The sequence below is a fragment of the Rhinolophus hipposideros genome (genome assembly GCF_964194185.1).
Source record: "Rhinolophus hipposideros genome assembly, chromosome: X".
NCBI lineage: Eukaryota > Metazoa > Chordata > Mammalia > Chiroptera > Rhinolophidae > Rhinolophus > Rhinolophus hipposideros.
The window spans coordinates 21,885,915-21,902,750 of NC_138046.1; the positions used below are offsets into that span (position 1 = coordinate 21,885,915).

General features: G+C 39.3%; 1 protein-coding gene across 10 annotated transcripts in view; it reads left to right on the plus strand.

Moving 5' to 3' along the window:
* The first annotated feature begins 775 nt into the window (after positions 1 to 775).
* PABIR2 (PABIR family member 2) overlaps positions 776 to 16,836 on the plus strand; it is a 129,045-nt gene continuing 112,984 nt past the window's right edge. For 3 of the 10 annotated variants that reach the window (XM_081043522.1, XM_081043516.1, XM_081043523.1), the window contains exons 1-9: positions 778 to 1,823; positions 3,968 to 4,046; positions 8,114 to 8,170; positions 8,472 to 8,515; positions 8,603 to 8,657; positions 8,923 to 9,024; positions 9,327 to 9,412; positions 10,010 to 10,074; positions 12,860 to 12,956. In XM_081043522.1, the coding sequence (XP_080899648.1) occupies positions 1,726 to 1,823; positions 3,968 to 4,046; positions 8,114 to 8,170; positions 8,472 to 8,515; positions 8,603 to 8,657; positions 8,923 to 9,024; positions 9,327 to 9,412; positions 10,010 to 10,074; positions 12,860 to 12,956 (683 nt within the window). In that variant the 5' untranslated portion in view covers positions 778 to 1,725. Of the gene's footprint in view, positions 1,824 to 3,967; positions 4,059 to 8,113; positions 8,171 to 8,471; positions 8,516 to 8,602; positions 8,658 to 8,922; positions 9,025 to 9,326; positions 9,413 to 10,009; positions 10,075 to 12,859; positions 12,957 to 16,836 lie in introns of all 10 variants that reach the window. The other 7 variants (XM_081043520.1, XM_081043524.1, XM_081043521.1 and 4 more) reach the window with 5 other exon arrangements.

A 16,836-nucleotide genomic window follows, 5' to 3' on the forward strand; every position in this document is an offset into this window, starting at 1 on the left:
TAAATTTCCTGTACTTTCTATGTATGTGTGATTAACACAATACAATGACCATCTTTCTCCCTGGGTCCTTCCAGTGCTGAGGATGAAATGAATTAATATTTCTAAAGTTCTTAGGATAGTGTCTAGCACACGGTAACTGCTATGTAGATGTTTGTTAAATAAAATAAATAATTCCAGATCTCACACATGCCTAATCATGATTGTTACGGTCCATAAATCCTGGGAAGAAAAAAAACTTCTGGCTCGGCTACTTGTTCTTCCGGACGTGCTCCTATTAATAATATCGTTGAAGCTAACGGTGCTTGTCAAATGGAGGTGAGTGCTTCTCACTAGCTATATGAACGCTCATTATATTCTCTTTGCTTTTACACCATTGCTTTTTCATTTCCCTTTAATGTAGTGAATCCAAACGGATCATCTGAAAAAAAAAATCGGCCCCTCTAGACAAAGACCAACAAAATCGAAGGATTTAAAAAAACGTGCGGGGATCACTGAAATCAGAGCATACAAACTGGGAACGAAATAACGTGGAACCCGCATATTTCTATATCCCTTGAATATTGGCTCAAACCTCTCCTGAAAGATGATGCTCCAGTGTCTCCAAACTATTGGTTCTTTTCAAAATCGGGCGCCAGGGTCCCAGCGCCAATGCGGTGGAGGAAGGCGCCGGGGCCCCCATGGAAACGCTCCTCCCCTTTGGAGGAGGTTTGCGGGGCGGGGTTCCCACGCATGCTCCGTGCTAGTGCGCTCATTGGCGCGGCTGCCGGGCGCGTGCGCAGTACCCAATGGGTGCCTGAACGCGGAAGACCTGGCCCCGCGGAGGTTCCCGCTTCTGAAGCGTGGGAGGCGCAAGTTGCGGCAGGTTGTGGGTTTTGGTCTTGGCCCCAAGGGGTTCCCCTGGGCCATTAGAACCCAAGAGCGGAAGAGGAGGCACCGTAGCGGGGGCTGAGGAGCCGAACCCCCACCTGTACTCCAGGCGGGAGGGGACGTAGGGAGGGGAGAAGCACCGATCACGGGGCTGAGGAGCCTCTGGGACCGATCCCGGAGCATGGGGAGCTGGACCGGGTCCCCAAGCATGAAGAGCTGGAACCGCCGAGGTCGCCTGGCCGGGCCCTGCCCGGCTGTCAGTTCCTTGGTGCTAGCGCTGCTCAGGCAGCTGCCTAGTCTGTAGCCCGGCCCCGCTGGAGGTCGTCGGCCGAAAGATAGCAGAATGAGTTCTGCCGCTGCCTAGTTTCCACCCCCTCCTTCTCTTCTCCCCCGTCCTCTTTCCTCTCCTTCCTCTTCCCCATACATCGTCCTTCTTTTCCTCCTCCGTGCTCCTGTTTTCCCTCCACCCTGCCGTCCTTTCCCCCTCTTTTTGATTCCCCCTTCTGTCCTTTGCTGTTTACCCTCTGTCCTCCTGCTTCTACATCTATCCTTTCCCCCATCCTATTGCTCTTTTCCGTCCTCCTTCCATCCCTCTTCCATTATTCTGTCACCCTCCACCACAACCTCTCTGTTCTCCTCCCCTCACTCACTAGCTTCCTCCCCTCCTCATCCTCATCGTCTTTCCCTCGTCTCCTGCTTTTCTCCGCCCCAGCCCCCGCCCCCAAGCCTCCGCCCCTTAGCCCCCGCCCCCAGCTGCCAGTCCCCAGCAGCTCAGTCCTGCAGTGAGAGTGTTGAGAGTCCGTAGCTAAGCCCCTGGAGCTGAGCACTGGCCGCTGTGCCCGCCTGCAAGTCTCCGACATGGCTCAGGAGAAAATGGAGCTGGACTTCGAGCCTGACACATCTGATGGAGGCACCCTGAGGAGATCCAGCAGCGCTCCCCTGATCCATGGGCTCAGGTGAGCAGGGTCGGGGAGGGTGGACTACTGGGGTTCAGGGGTTCCTCGACCCCCTGCAAGCAGTCTTCCTTCCCTAAAGTGAGGTTTGGAGCGCATTTGGGCTCTCCAAACTGAGGGGATGAGGACTTGTTTGCTTGACAGTGACTGGGGTCCTGAGGTGGAGTGAAAGTTTGACCCCAAACTCTGGGCAGTGTGGGGACAACGGGTCCCTCTACCTGGAGCTCTGTTGGTCCACTCTAAAAGAAACTACAAGAATCTTCTGGTTCTTCTAACAGGTTGCCTGCGCTGCCTAATTTACACCACTGAATGTCAGACTGAAGCCCCTGGAACTAGACTTGCAACTTGACACCTGTCTCTAAGAGCTGCTATTTCTAAGCTTAGTTTAGGAACTCTGGCATTAACAGAGGTTTACTTGAATAAATCACAGTTTATCTAATAACGTGAAATTAAATGGCATGTTCATATCCCATTAAGAGTTTCAGATTTGTTGTAATGTTTGCAAATCCTAAAATTGCCTGAAATGCATTCCAGTGAATAAAAAAGGGTGGCATGTAGCATAGGTCAGTGAAAACACAGGTTTTAGGAAACAATACAAAGACTCCGCTCTTGAATTTTAGTGGTAGAGTCTTGTGTTTTCATGTGAATTTGTCACCGGCGGTCTGTTTTAATGTAGAATCTTGTGATAGTGAAGGTTAGGCTGGCAGACCTCCTGAGCCTATTCCACTTCACTTTTATATGTAGACAGTTTATATTAGGTAGAGAGCCAATTTGTGAGACCCTGTAGAAATGAAATTAGTCCAAAAAAGGGGATGGGAGTAGAGTTAGCCAGAAACATTAATCAAGCACAAGGAAGGCAAAGAAAGAGGTAATCCTTGTCTATCAAACTGATTGTAATATTCTCATTTTGGGGGGACATGGATTTACTTTTTTTCTTTTATTCAATTGTGAAACTGAGGGAAAGATGGAATGACTTTCCTAATGCCATCCTCTGTTCTACATTTATTTCTGATACTATAGGAATAAACCGGTCTTTTTTGGTTTTCTTTTTAAATCTGGTAGGCAAGCAATTGCTAGGGACTAGGGTGATCCTGTTGACCTGCGTGTAGACTACTGTAGAAATAACATACTGTTTTTTGAATCACGATTTAAGTAATTTCTTGAAAGGTAGCATGGTGACAGAAGAAGGGGTGAGGAGACGAGGTCTAGTCCTAATTTTCTCCCTGACTGACTATGATTATGAATGAGTCACTTAGCCTTTCTGAGTCTCTGTTTTCTCATTTAAAATGTAGGAGAGCTGCATTAGGCGATCTCCATGGTCCCAAACCTGAAAATCCTTCTTGATCTCTCATCGTGGGCATGGCACTCTGCTAGGCACTGCAGGATATTGTACAAAGATGAACAAAACACCTCTACCAAGGGGTTTAAGACACATGCACATGCTTAGTTTTCTTTAATGAAAGGTAAAGTCAGTGTCTCAGGAAGCATCTAATTTCCCATTGTGCTCTTTGGGTTCAAAGGAGGGAAAGATGCATTAGGTTTGTGAAATGAGGAGAAGCTTCATGGAGGTCATGGCATTTGAGATGGGTGTTGAAGGAGAAGAAGGATTTTGACAGATGGTGATAGGTCGAAGGGAGGGCATTTGAAGCAGAAGGGGCAACATGAGCAAAATTCCAGGTACATTTATTTAGTTGGACAGTGGGATTCAAAGGTAGAACACGTGTTTAGGGCCCCATGCTCATGGGCTTGTCTTGTAGAACAGGGCTCCCCAGCCCTCGTCACATCATGGCACTCACAGAAAGTAGTACTGTTTGTAGGTCCGCTGGGGTAAACAGTTGAGGCTGCTCATTTGTGACTGGCGGGAACCGGTTTGTGGGGGGGCTAAGCTCTGAGAAGAAGCAGCTGGAGGCAACCAGTCTGGAGCTCCGCCCCATACTTCTCCTAGTCGTCTCCCAACCACCAAGATCAGTATCTTGGCTAACCTGTAATCCACAGCACACCCATCACTCAGGAAGCTCTGAAGAGGACGGTTGATTGTCTGAAATGAGCCATCGAAGATTTCATTGTTAACTGGAGAATTGGCATTAATATAGTCAAAGGATATCTTAAATGAGAAGACCTTAATAATTTTATTTTTATTTTTTCAGTGACCTTTCGCAGGTTTTTCAGCCTTACACATTTAAAACTCGGAGGAATAGTACAACGATTATGAGCCGTCACAACCTGGTAAGTACAGGAGTAAGTATCCTTAGTGATTTTTATTGGGGGAAACACTTTCAAATGTAGTTCTTTCTTAAGATGGTGTGCTATGCACAATTGTTTACAATGGAAAAAATTATTTTTCCTGTTTTGTTTGCTGCTTAATGCTGTGGCCAGTGTTCATCTTTCAGTGTAAAAGAGAACTGGTTAAAAAAATTTCTTGGCTGTGGGACTTTGTATTTTAAAAAATTGTTCATTGTTTTGTGTCACTGCTTGCATCATCGTTGTGAGGTAAGTCAGGATTAACTTCTAATTCTAGCTTAGAACAGTGGTCTTTATTTGTCCTAGAATGAAAAAAAAATCACGTAAATGGTAGCAGAGTATTTATTTCTGTTGGCCAATGCTGTTTATCCAAAGAAAGACTCCTTTAAAATGCTGTATTTGTATTCTCAGTCGAGTTGCTGATCATGACTGTTCTATATAGCCAGAGCTGTTGGGGATCACCTTATTAGTTGGTTGTGTTGGGAGAAATTATGATGAGGTTTTTATATAGCAGCACTTCACATGGGCAGCCCACTTATCCAGTAGCTGCTATGCTCTGGAAGACATCTGAGATATAAGCAAACAGATCTCTCTCTAAATGGCTGAACTAGATTTCCATAGTCTGTGCACAAAGGTTCATCAGTTTATTTATATGAGATCCTCTCTGTCCTCTGAATCATCTAAAATTTATGCACAATTATAATAAGCTTCCAACCCAGTAGTGTGTGAGAAGCAGCAAATCAGAAGAGGTACATTTGGGTTAAAGGTATACTAATAACTGCCAGCAAGGGAGGAGCGGGGAAAACTGAAAAGCAGACAGAGGTGTTTTTAAAAAAGTTTGTGGCTGAGGATAAGGGCTAAGAATGTGTTAATGGCCCCTGAAGTGTCAATGGCACAGAAGCGTAAAATAATTGATGTTCTTAAGGACACCTGGGTCTTCCTTCCACCTTTTCTTAAATGATAGTAATACATACCCTTGTATGACATTTTACATGTTACAGAGTACTTTCACACATTTAATGTCATAGCAACCCAATGAAGTAGGCAGAGCAGAAGATGTTTCTCCCAATTAAAAGAGGCAGCAGCTAGACTTAGCTGATATAAGTGGCTTGCTCAGAATCACACAATTAGTAAGTGGCAGAGCTGGGATTAGAATAGAGATCTTTCAGTGCCATTCTGTTTGGTATAATCTGTTTAACAAGGGGACAAATATCACACTTTTAAGAAAGATTTCCAGCTGCAGTGGCTAAAAATACTTAAAGGGGAAAACTTAGCTATTTGGAGGTTTGATTCACTTCACCTCCTTTCCCTGAGGATCCTGGAAAATGTAAGTACTTTTTTTTCTGTATATATGAAAAATGTTTCTGCGTCAGTAGCATAGCAAAGAAGGGAAAATGTATTTGCCTCTTTACACTTCACTTTGCTCTTTTCTAAGATGTGAATTGAAGATTCTTAACTCTTCTAGGCTCATCTCTCACCTCTCCCTGACAAATACCCTAGGCTCTGGCTGCACTAAAATACCTACTTTGCTGAAGGGGTCTTGTTGATTCTTGCTCGTTTTTGATCCTTATGCTACCCTTCATCTCATCCCTGTTTCCTTTCTAGCTTTCCAGTGTGGAAAGCTTTCCACAGCGCCCTTTGGGTACTTCCATCATAATATCGATTACACCAGATACAGTATATCACAGGGTACTCTGGAAATCTTAATGTGCTTATCTATGTGCTGTATTAACCTGCAAAAGGTAAGGTGTTGATGGGTGAAGTGCAAAGGATGGGACCGATGAAAGAGACATGCAGAAGTAAGATGTTCATGATTTGACCACTGATTAGATATAAAGGCAGGGAAAAGAGGACTCAAAGTAACTGCACTTTTATTTCTTGGTGATGAGGGGAAAAGTGTTGCCTTTGTTACCAGTAGGGAAATTGAGAGGGATTGGTCATTTGAAGGGACAAAAGATCAATTCTTTCTGGGCATGTTGAGTTCCAGGGGCCACTGGCCCTGTGCCATTTTCCAAAGCAATATTCTAAATCGTTTTTTAAAAACTCTGCAAGCCTCCTATCTCACCACCTTTCACTTTCAGAAGATGACCCTTCTTACTTCACAGAGAACGCAGACACCTATCTTGCAGACACGTCAGCTTTTTTCTCCTTAAAACGTCTTTACCTTCACATGTAATGTTTTCTCCTAATGGTTCATGTAGTTTTTCTGACTCTCCTGTCACTTCGGTCCGTCTGTTGTCTCTCTATCATGTGCCTTCAGTCCCTTCCTCACTGGCTCTTTTCTTTCCCGCTCCTTCTCCCAACTCACACATCTACTATCTGGAAAACAAACTGTTTTCTTTTTTCGTAGGTCTCTCCTTCCGTTGCTTCTCTCTGCCTTTCTGAGTTTTGTTTTTTTTTTTTTCAAAGCTGATCTACACTCAACTGCCTCTATCTAATTCCTTGTCTCCTAATTTCTTGCCAACTATTTGGCCAGTTTGTAGTCTCATTACTCCTACCACAACTCTGTTAAAAACTTGTTCTTGCAAAAGCCACTAAAGCCCCCTTGCTTGTCAATGTCGGGGCTTCTTTTCTTACCCTTCTTGAGCTCTTTGCTTCACTTAACACCATTTACCAGCACCTCTTGGCTTTTTTCTCAACCTACGTTACTCTTGTTTCTGGAACTAGACATGGCTTTGCTCCTCCGTACCCCTGTTGGGTCTACTTTCCAGTTCTGTCTGACATTGACACGTTGGACATCATGAAGGTGCAGCATCTAAATGTCTGACTTTCTCCGCAGTCAGTGTTTTGCGATCCTCACTTTGGCTTTCCTGATTATTTCACCGCCTTTGGAGTTTCTTTTGTTCTCTGATGGACACGTCCATGCTCTCCTCCACGCTGTCCTGTTAGAATCTTTCCTGCCTTATTTGCTTGCCTAGTAGCTTCGTGTTTTTCAGATGACCTTAGTAAGAGTTCACCAGTAAACATGTATTACTTTCACAATGGGAAAACATACTTTTAAAAAGGATTTTACTGGTAAAGTTTTTCTATTTTCATAACCTAACAGAGGAAAAAGTCAAAGAAAGGAGTGGGTAATGAAGAGGTATCTTCTGAGATAAAATCATCATCTTTCAGTAGATAACTTAAATTTTCTTTTTACCTGAGTTAGCTTTAGCCCAAACAACTTAGAATGGTTTATCACCGTTTTATACCACTCAATACATTAGTATTCAAACAAGTTTTAATAGGATAGGGCCTCTTGTAACAGGATAATTGTCTTATTGAGTTTTATAGTATTACAATTCCATTTGCATTTCTTTAGGGAATAAACAGTAGTTGTTTACGTTATGGCTATTAGAACCTTGTAAGATCTGTTGATGGGAATAGTACCTTACATTTTGTCATCAGATTGCAACTATTTTAAAGGAACATAATTTGGCCCCCAAATCATTTCAGTTTTGTGTTAGTAAAAAATAGTGATCTAAGGGAAAGCAAGTTATTCTAAAAACTACACCTTGTCTTCCACATTGATTTTTCTTAACCATTAAGGTTTGTAGTGATAACATTAGTGATCAAATTTCAGAATTGATTTAGCTCATGCAAACAATATCTTCTTATTGCAGTTTTAAAGTATTTTGGATAAACATTGATCATAGACACAACATTATGCTGGGCTTCTCAGTCTTCTTCCATTGGTCCATTGGTAATAAAAATGAGTAAAATCAGGTTTTTCTTCTCCTATTACAGTTTCTGTTTTTAGATTAGTGGGATAATAGATACTTCCAAGCCTGGAGTCTTTTTTTACATAAATGTACACAGCTCTGCATTCATTTCGGAAAAATGTTAAAGTCGGTGCCTGTCTAGTGACAGATGGTGCCTTGAGGTTGGACACCTGGTGTACTTTCTAAAGACCGAATGTACTGCCTCTAGTGCATTAATGTTCAGTAATTTAAAGACCTAGATTTCTAAGAAGAATATGAGAAATTATCTAGAAAGAGGTTGTACACTGGTGCTGACAGCAGACTGTTGCTTTGTGATTCAGAAAACAGTACATGTTTACTTTTTCTTTTTAGTTGCTGTCACCCTCGGCTAATCGGATTCCTAGTAGCCGACTGCACCAAATCAAAAGGGTAAATTTTACTTTCTAACACAGAGCCACAATTTTCTGAAGTTTACATTTTGATTTAACTCTCATTTTGAAGTTTTAGGTAGCAAAAACGCATCAGGCTGCAACTGGCTAGTTGTAGACAGATTGAAATTCTTCTGAGTGTTCAGATAAAATACAGATGTGGCGTGGCTGACAGTCTTAGAATGTTAGTTCTGCTGTACTGTGATTATGTCCAATCAGGTAGAACAGTCTTTTATCTTTTCTTTGAAATAAAGAACTGTGTGGACAAATATTCTGTTTTCAGCACATGTTTGTCTTTGCAGGAGGAAGGCATGGATCTGATGAACAGAGAAACTGCACATGAAAGGTTAGCACTTCACAAGACCATGACACAGCCTAATGTATGTCTTGTTTCTGAGCACTGATGGTGTTTCATTTTTTTGTTTTGTTTTAGGGAAGTGCAAACAGCAATGCAGATAAGCCAGTCATGGGATGAGAGCTTGAGCCTGGTAAAGTTTTCACGTTTGCTTGTGTTTTTATTTTCTAGAAACCTTTATAGTGTTCATTGGCTTTATTAATTTTTTTCCTCTATTTCCGTCCCTTCTGTTTCCAAATTTGTATTCATTTTTGATCTCTGCTTTTCCACCAGAATATTATATTGCAATTAGGGTCTGTACATTTCTACTCTAAAAATGTAAGTGTGTTTGAGTAGTAAAGAAGAGCTGTGATGTGCTGAATTGTGAATTATGAGGAAATAACACTTTATGTTTACAGAGTGATAGTGATTTTGACAAGCCGGAGAAATTATATTCTCCTAAAAGGATTGATTTCACTCCAGTTTCTCCGGCACCATCACCCACCAGAGGATTTGGAAAGGTAGGTTTGTTGATGTGGTATTAATTCTTTCACATACTGAGCTGTTTACTTTCTAAAACACACACACACGCATACACACACATCACCTCACTTTTAAAGACTCCAACGACTAGAAGGAAATTCAATGAAAATATGTGATAGTAATTTGGAAAAAAATTATGTGTATATATTCTCATTCACATGTACATGAGAGACACATAGGCAGCTAAACAGTCCTAAGGATGATGTTTCTGTCATTTTGAAAAGAATCTTTTGAACATTGGAGCGCTAGACCTATTTTAATATTAAGTATGTTTTTCTAGCAATGTTTTTCTCCATCCTTACAAATGTTTGTGAGCAGCAGTGGGCTACCACCAAGTCCCATTCCTACTCCGAGATGCTTTTCCAGGTAGGTAAACCTGCTTTTCAAGTGCGGTTGAAATGCTACTTATTAAAATTGCCTCTCTGATGAATTTTTTCCCTGACATTTTATTATGGAAATTTTCAAACAGACAGAAAAATTGAAAGAATTTCACAGTGAACATTCATATACCTATCACCTGTATTCTACCATTAACATTTTACCAGATTCATTTTTTGAGATTTAGTGCCAGTTTATATTCAGAGAACACCCCCCCCCCATAATATGTCCTTTATAAGGAAGAAAATTTGTTTAAGATTGTAGACCTGTCGAATCCAAATAATTTTTTAATAAGGTTTATCTTAAAAAAAAAATGTTGTGGATATTTTATGTCATGGAACGATTTTAAAAGATAGCTTTAAAAAAAAAGAGAGAAAAAAAGACAGCTTAAAATTCCGAGTTATTCCAGATTGCCTATGCCAGCTTAGAGCATATACTGGCAATTGTTACTCAACCTACAACACAGGCATTTTACATTTCTCCCTCTATGAATATCAATTTGTTTTGACTTATTTGGTGGGCTGTAATGTTTATCTTGCATCTTAGAAGTACTTCATGTCATCCTGTTTGTTTTTTTCTTTGAAGCAGGAGGCATCGAAGTCCAGTCAAGTGCATTAAGCCCAGTGCACTTGGTCCTATTAAAAGAAAAGGTGAGCATCACGTTGATATTTCTGATATTAAACCTAGTCGAACTTGAATTTCCAATTAGAATTTTTGTCTGAAATTAGTTTAAGGCATGACATTTTTTTTCCTAAGGAAATGTATGATACTCTTCCCAATGTACGCTTTACTGATTCTAATTTTTGTAAATTAGTTATTTGATACTGTCTATATTTTTGTACCTCATAACTGAATCTTATTCATATATTCATATCATCAATATATATTCCAAAAACTTTGCCTCTCAGTGATCTGAATAGAAAAGAGATGCAAGTTGATATGTTGCAGAAATATATGCTTATGCTGTGGCAGATAGGTCTTATAAGCATGCTGTATGCTCAAATATAGGCCACCACCAAATTGTACCTTGGCAAAGAGAGAATTGCCTCATGTTCAAGTCTATAGGGTTTTTGATATAATGGGGATGCTCTCTTAATTACCTTCTTTTGAACCACAAAGCACTAAACTAAAATGATATCACTCAGTGCTAGTTTTAGATGGAGTAGACCTAATGGAGTCTATTTTTTAAAAAGGCCAAAGAAATTTAACAGTTTTAGTCATTATTCCTAGGGATATGACTACATGATTGCAAGTGTTGGGTGTCATTTTAAATAAGAATTTTAGCAATGATTTTTAAAAAGCAATTCAATAAGTGATTTCTTTGTGCAGATCACCTTCAGAGCCAGTAAATCAGCCCTCATATTAGGTAAACAGATACTTCATCGCTTTGGTGAAAATTTTCCAGTAATAGTATCATACACAGAATCAAAAAGTGCTATATTTCAGACAACTTAAAATTAAAGATGGTGTGCTCTGGAAAATAGATCCTGATATAGTGACAATATTTGCATTTAGTGAATATTATTTTATAAACTAGTAGTCTTTCTCCTTAATTCTTTAAGGAATTATTTATAGTCTTAAGAACATTCTCAGGAGCTATTACATGAAAATAAAACGTGGAAATTCAAACTATTATTATTGTCGTTATTATGAATTTGAAATTTGTTGTGGGAAATTGGTGGAATTAGTATGATTGTTTCATTTCAGAGCTATTCCAAAATATACCAGCAGATGGAGGGATTCTTTGCTAAACAGGACAGGAGCATTGTTGTTCATGAGGTGTTGTTGAAAGCCCAGCGGCAGCTTTTAAAAGCTGCATATTAAAGTATGGAACAGGCAAATAAAATATAACCTTTCCTGAATTTTAGTGATGTTCAGAATAGCTCCAGAGAAAAGGTAATATTGAGTAATTGATAATATGGGAAAAAATGAATGCTGTATTTGTTTTTGCTCGATCTTTTTCCATCGTAAAAATCTTGTACAGGTTTAAGTTTACTGTTACTAATTTCCTACTGGAATATAGATAGGTCCATGACTTAAATTTTCTTTAATATTCCATTTTAAGGCTCAGATAAAGAGCTTTAAAACCAAGGCATGTGCATGTTTTAAATCGTAGCTTATTTGGAAAAGGGATTTTTCTGCCTAACTCAGGGTTGTTAGTCATTGCACCCCTGGTGGCAAATGTTAAGCTTTATTCCTTTGATGCAAATTTTTCTGTTACCAGTTCTGAGAAAATCTGTAGGATTGAGGTAGCCGGTAAAATACCAATTTTGTGAATTGATTAATAATTGCTTTCAGTTATGGATATGCTTTCAAAGTTATACGGCCATGTGTCCCTTAACAACGGAGGTATGTTCTGAGAATGCATCAGAAGATTTCATCATTGTGCGACCATCAGAGTGCACTTACACAAACCTGGATGGTCTAGCCTACCGCGCACCTAGGCTGTATGGTGTGGCCTGTTGCTCCTAGGCTACGAGGCTGGACAGCATGTTACTCTACAAAACAACATGAGCTCAAATAAAGCACGAGAGAAAATGATGCCATCAAGAGACAGTAAACATGAGGTGTATGAGGCTACTGCTGGTGTAACACGGCATACTGTTTAACAGCAAACTTCATCAATAAGTAGAAAGAGTAGACTCTAAAATAATGATAAAAAGTATAGTGTAGTAAATACAAAGCCATTAACAGTCATTCATCATCATCAAATATTATGCATTGCACGTACTTGTATGTGCTATTCTTTTATATGATTGGCGGTGCAGTAGGTTTGTTTACAGTAGCATCACTGCAAATACGTGAGGAATGCACTGCAGCCTCCCTAGGTTAGAGGAATTTCTCACCTCCATTATAATTTTATGGGACCACCATCAAATATCAGGTCCGTTGTTGACTGAAGTGTCATTGTTATGCAGCCCATGACTGTTTTCAATCTTCATTTTCACTAAGTAGCCTAAAGCAACCTTTGATTTTATACACTCTTTATCAGACGAAAATCATTTAAACTCATTTGACTTCAACCCCGAAAGTGTTCTGATATTAAAATATATAAAATCAATGGTCTCTACTAATCGTTTAGCATAAATTATTACTCTGAGACTTGTCAACTATTTGGAGGTACTTTATTTTTACTGTAGTTAGCCTTGATTCATTTTGCCTAATGCAATCAGTGTTCTACTCTTCTATTAAAGAACATGACTATATCCATAGCATGCTATATGTGACCAATGAGGTTTTTTCAGGGTTGCTGACTTTTTGGTTGAGGTTATGTGGACGTATATTTCTTCTACGTTAATTTAAAACACGTGGGAAAATGTCTTTCAGGTAACAGCTTAAAGAAGTATTCTGATCTTTGGTTAAACAAAGGTCAACCTGCTTTAGTAGTAAGCCTGTAACATTGTTTCACAGAAGTATCATCTCTTTCTGTTTTAGGTGAAATGGAGACTGAAAGCCAGCCCAAGAGACTCTTTCAAGGCACTACCAATATGCTTTCTCCCGAGGCTGCACAATTGTCTGATCTCAGTTCCTGGTAAAAAAAAAAAAAAAAAAAAGAAAGAAATAAAATCAAAATGATATTAGGGTATGATCTATTTACAAAGAGACATCAAAAGTATATTGGGGAGGTGGCTGGTTAGCTCAGTTGGTTAGAGCATGGTCTTGCACCAAGGTTGCCGGTTCAATCCCCGCATGGGCAACTGTGAGCTATGCCCTCCTTGAAAAAAACACACAATATGTTGGAATCATTTAAAATATATTGAACTTTTGATCCATGCTCCAAAGATCTCCATGGAGGTGTAGATAATGTGAAAAAGCAGATTATTTGAGAGTCATGAGTCCTTCTTTGGAAATGTGTATCTTTTTGGCACCTTCACCTTCATTCCTCTCTCCTGTTAGGTCAGCCTCTCTCGGTAGGTGCTAATGGTGTGGGAGAGTCAACAGCTGGGTGGTGTGAGAAAGGGTTTCTTGGTTGCTCTGGGTAACGGTGCACTGATTATAGCTGCTTTGCCTGCATTTTGTACTTTATCCATTTTTTACAATTAAAAATTTTTTCTATTACAGTTGGCATTCAGTATTATTTTATATTAGTTTTTAGGTGTACCAATAGTGGTTAGACATTTCTATAATTTAAGAAGTGATCCTCACCTGCACTTAAACTCGTATATAGTTATTACCATATTATTGACTGTATTCCCTATGCTTTGCTCTACATCCCCATGAACATTTTATAACTGCCAATTTGTACTTTGAATCTCGCGACTTAGCAAAGAATACCAGCATTCTCTTCAGCATGGCATTTTCTAAATAGCATTATCTGTTGTTATAAAATATTTTTGAAAATTTCGGGGTATTCTGTCACGATGCTATGGTTTCATTTTTATAGTAACACTTCTTGATTCCTATGGTCTATTCATATTCATATTCACACACACACACACACACACACACACACACATATATTTTCTCACTCATCCTAGGTTTGGTATCTAACTTAAAGCCCTTCACTATTTTTGTGCTGAAGTTAACTTATTTTCCAGTACCTGAACTTGAGCACTTGGATACTGACATATATTGGAAGAAAGGGGAAAGGATAATAGCAGTATCAGGGTAATTTATATTTTTAAATACATTCTAATCAACTCACTAAGCACCCATGTTTTAGACATGATTGTGTATGGATTTTCTGTTCCCTGTTCAGAACTTTCCGTTCTCTGAGTTTTATGGCTGAAGGTCTATTTAAAGAGCCCACGAGAGCATTCACTTTGTTTTTTCATTTCATTCACTTTAAAAGGATGGTGTTCTCTAAATGGAAGAATTGTGTAAGCCATTTAAGATATAAGGATTAACAATTCCTTCTTTCGAAGTCACTTATTCCATGTTTTGTGGAAGATAACCTGTACTTCTAGTTGACCAAGAAGTCAGATTATTCTAGTTTATTAGACGTGTTGATCAGTACTGTTCTAACCTTGGAACAAATACCTTTTAGATTGTTCTAGCTATTTTCAGCCCCATAGTCTTTCTTCTCTCTCATCTCTGTCCTTGGTAGCTCAGTGAGCTAATTTTGGTATAGAGTGCCTTTCCAGGTATGTAGATGATTGCAAAGAGAAATCTTTTAAAGCTTGTCAAGAGGACTAATGGGTGAAACTCTATACTTAGTGGAAACTGCATATCACTTTTATGGCAAAGTGTGTTTTAATGTAGGCAGATGACATTATAAATAGATTTGCTTACCCAGTTACTAACCAAGTAGCCAAGTTTGGTAAAAGATGTGAAAGAATTTTGCCAAGCTAAAAACATACAGACGGAGTAAGGTGATTTAAAAACATATTGTCGTAAGCTGACTGTGCAGGATGCTATAAAACAGGTTTACGCAAATAAATAAGAAAAGAAAGAGAAGGTATGGTATTTACCAAGGGTCCTCTCCCCTTGTTCAGATGTTTATTCCTCTGAGTAGCAAAACCCAAGTTATCAATGGTGGCTGTTGTGAAGTTTCTATTTCTGTTGCCACAACTCCCATTTTCCAAAGAACTGTGACTGATATGAGAGCCCCGGTACCATTGGCATTGATGATGAAAGGCACTTTTGATCCATAAACACAAAAAGTATTCCCTTACACTGGAGAGATTTGTTTATCACGGCTACGCATAGAGCACTAATAAGCCAACATATGGCTCAAATAATACGTTAAAAAGATATTTCTCAAAATTCACAAAATTAAGTGTCAAAAATATTTAAGTAATTAAAATTTTAAATGACATTTTTAGTAAGTTTGTAGCATCTGGGCTTCTGAGGATATTAAAACTTAAGATTGTACTAAGATTTGGGGGATACCTTGGATACTAATATTGCTGATATTTTTGTCTACAACTAAGAGATTTTAAATATGATTTATTTCTGATACGTAAAAATTGGATCCTGCTTTTGCAGAAACTTTTTTCTATCTCTTTAATGTATTTTCATTGATCAGATATCTATATTCTTAGAAATGGGATCAAAGACAGGAAATATCTGTGTTCTGGTTTTCATTGCCAAAGATAGCAATCTACTTGATAACGAAGCTAAGGAAACAACTTTTATACCTTTGAGGGAGTAGAGAAAATATCAGATCATTAGTAGATGTTATCTAATCATTTAAATTGTTATAATTTGTTCCCCACCCCACCCTGCAAAGAAAAGATGGACTTTAACACTTTAAAGTTTGTATACTAGATAATGACCTTTAAAATCTGACATCTTTGAAGCACAAATTAAATGTAAAGTTTGGGTATGGATCCATTTGGAATTTGTGCCGAGTGTGCCAACTGTTGCCCAAAGAAATAGTAGGCCTACTCTCTATCATATTTCTTACGAAATGAAAATTCCGAAATCTCTGCCAACAAAACTTGGGGACCTTCGTCACTACAAGGCAGGAATTATGTCATTTCGCATTTAGTCCTCATAAACATCAAGAGTTTGATGACAGCTGGGAAGTATACGAGGTGTGATAAAAAAAAATACGGTGGATGTTTGAATTTTTAAAAAATGTATTACAGTAAAAGACACATTGCCATTAATCCCCCTCAAAATACTCCCCCTTGCTTTGAACACACTTATCCCATCGTTCTTGCCATTTTCTGGAGCAGTTCTGGAAGTCCTCTTTCATGAGTGTCATTAATTGCGTTTTCATGGCTGCCTTGATGTCCTGAATTGATTCAAAATGTTTACCTTTCATGGTATTTTGACTTTGAGGAAGAGCCAGAAGTCGCACGGTGCCAGATCCAGTGAATAAGGTACATGAGGACACACTGTAATGTTTTTGACAGAAATTGCCGTACCAAAAGCGATGTGTAACACAGAGCGTTGTCATGACGGAGGATGATTTACGGCACACTTTAATACACACCTTCTCTCAACCGTTGCTCACACCCAACTGACTGCACAGAACAAGTTGAAACTTGTCACATACTGCTACCAAGGTTTGATGCGCCGCTTCCTGTATTGAAGATCCCTGCCTTTCCATTGGATGGCACTAGGCAGCAGCATTCACTGTATTTTCTGATCACAGCAGAAAGACTGCGCGTTATACATCACTTCTGTTACAGCAGTTTCTGTCAAATAAAAACATTAGGGTGTGTCCTCATCTACCTTATTCACTGGATATGGCACTGTGCGACTTCTGGCTCTTTTCCAAAGTCAGAATGATCATGAAAGGTAAATATTTTGAATCGATTCAGGACATCGAGGCAGCCACGACAGCATAACTAAAGACACTCAAGAAAGAGGACTTATAGAATTGCTTCAGAAAGTAGCAAGAACGATGGGATACGTGTGTTTGAAGTGAGGGGGAGCATTTTGAAGGGGATTAATGGCAATGTGTCTTTGCTGTAATACATTTTTTTAAAATTCAAACATTTGCCGTATCTTTTGATCAC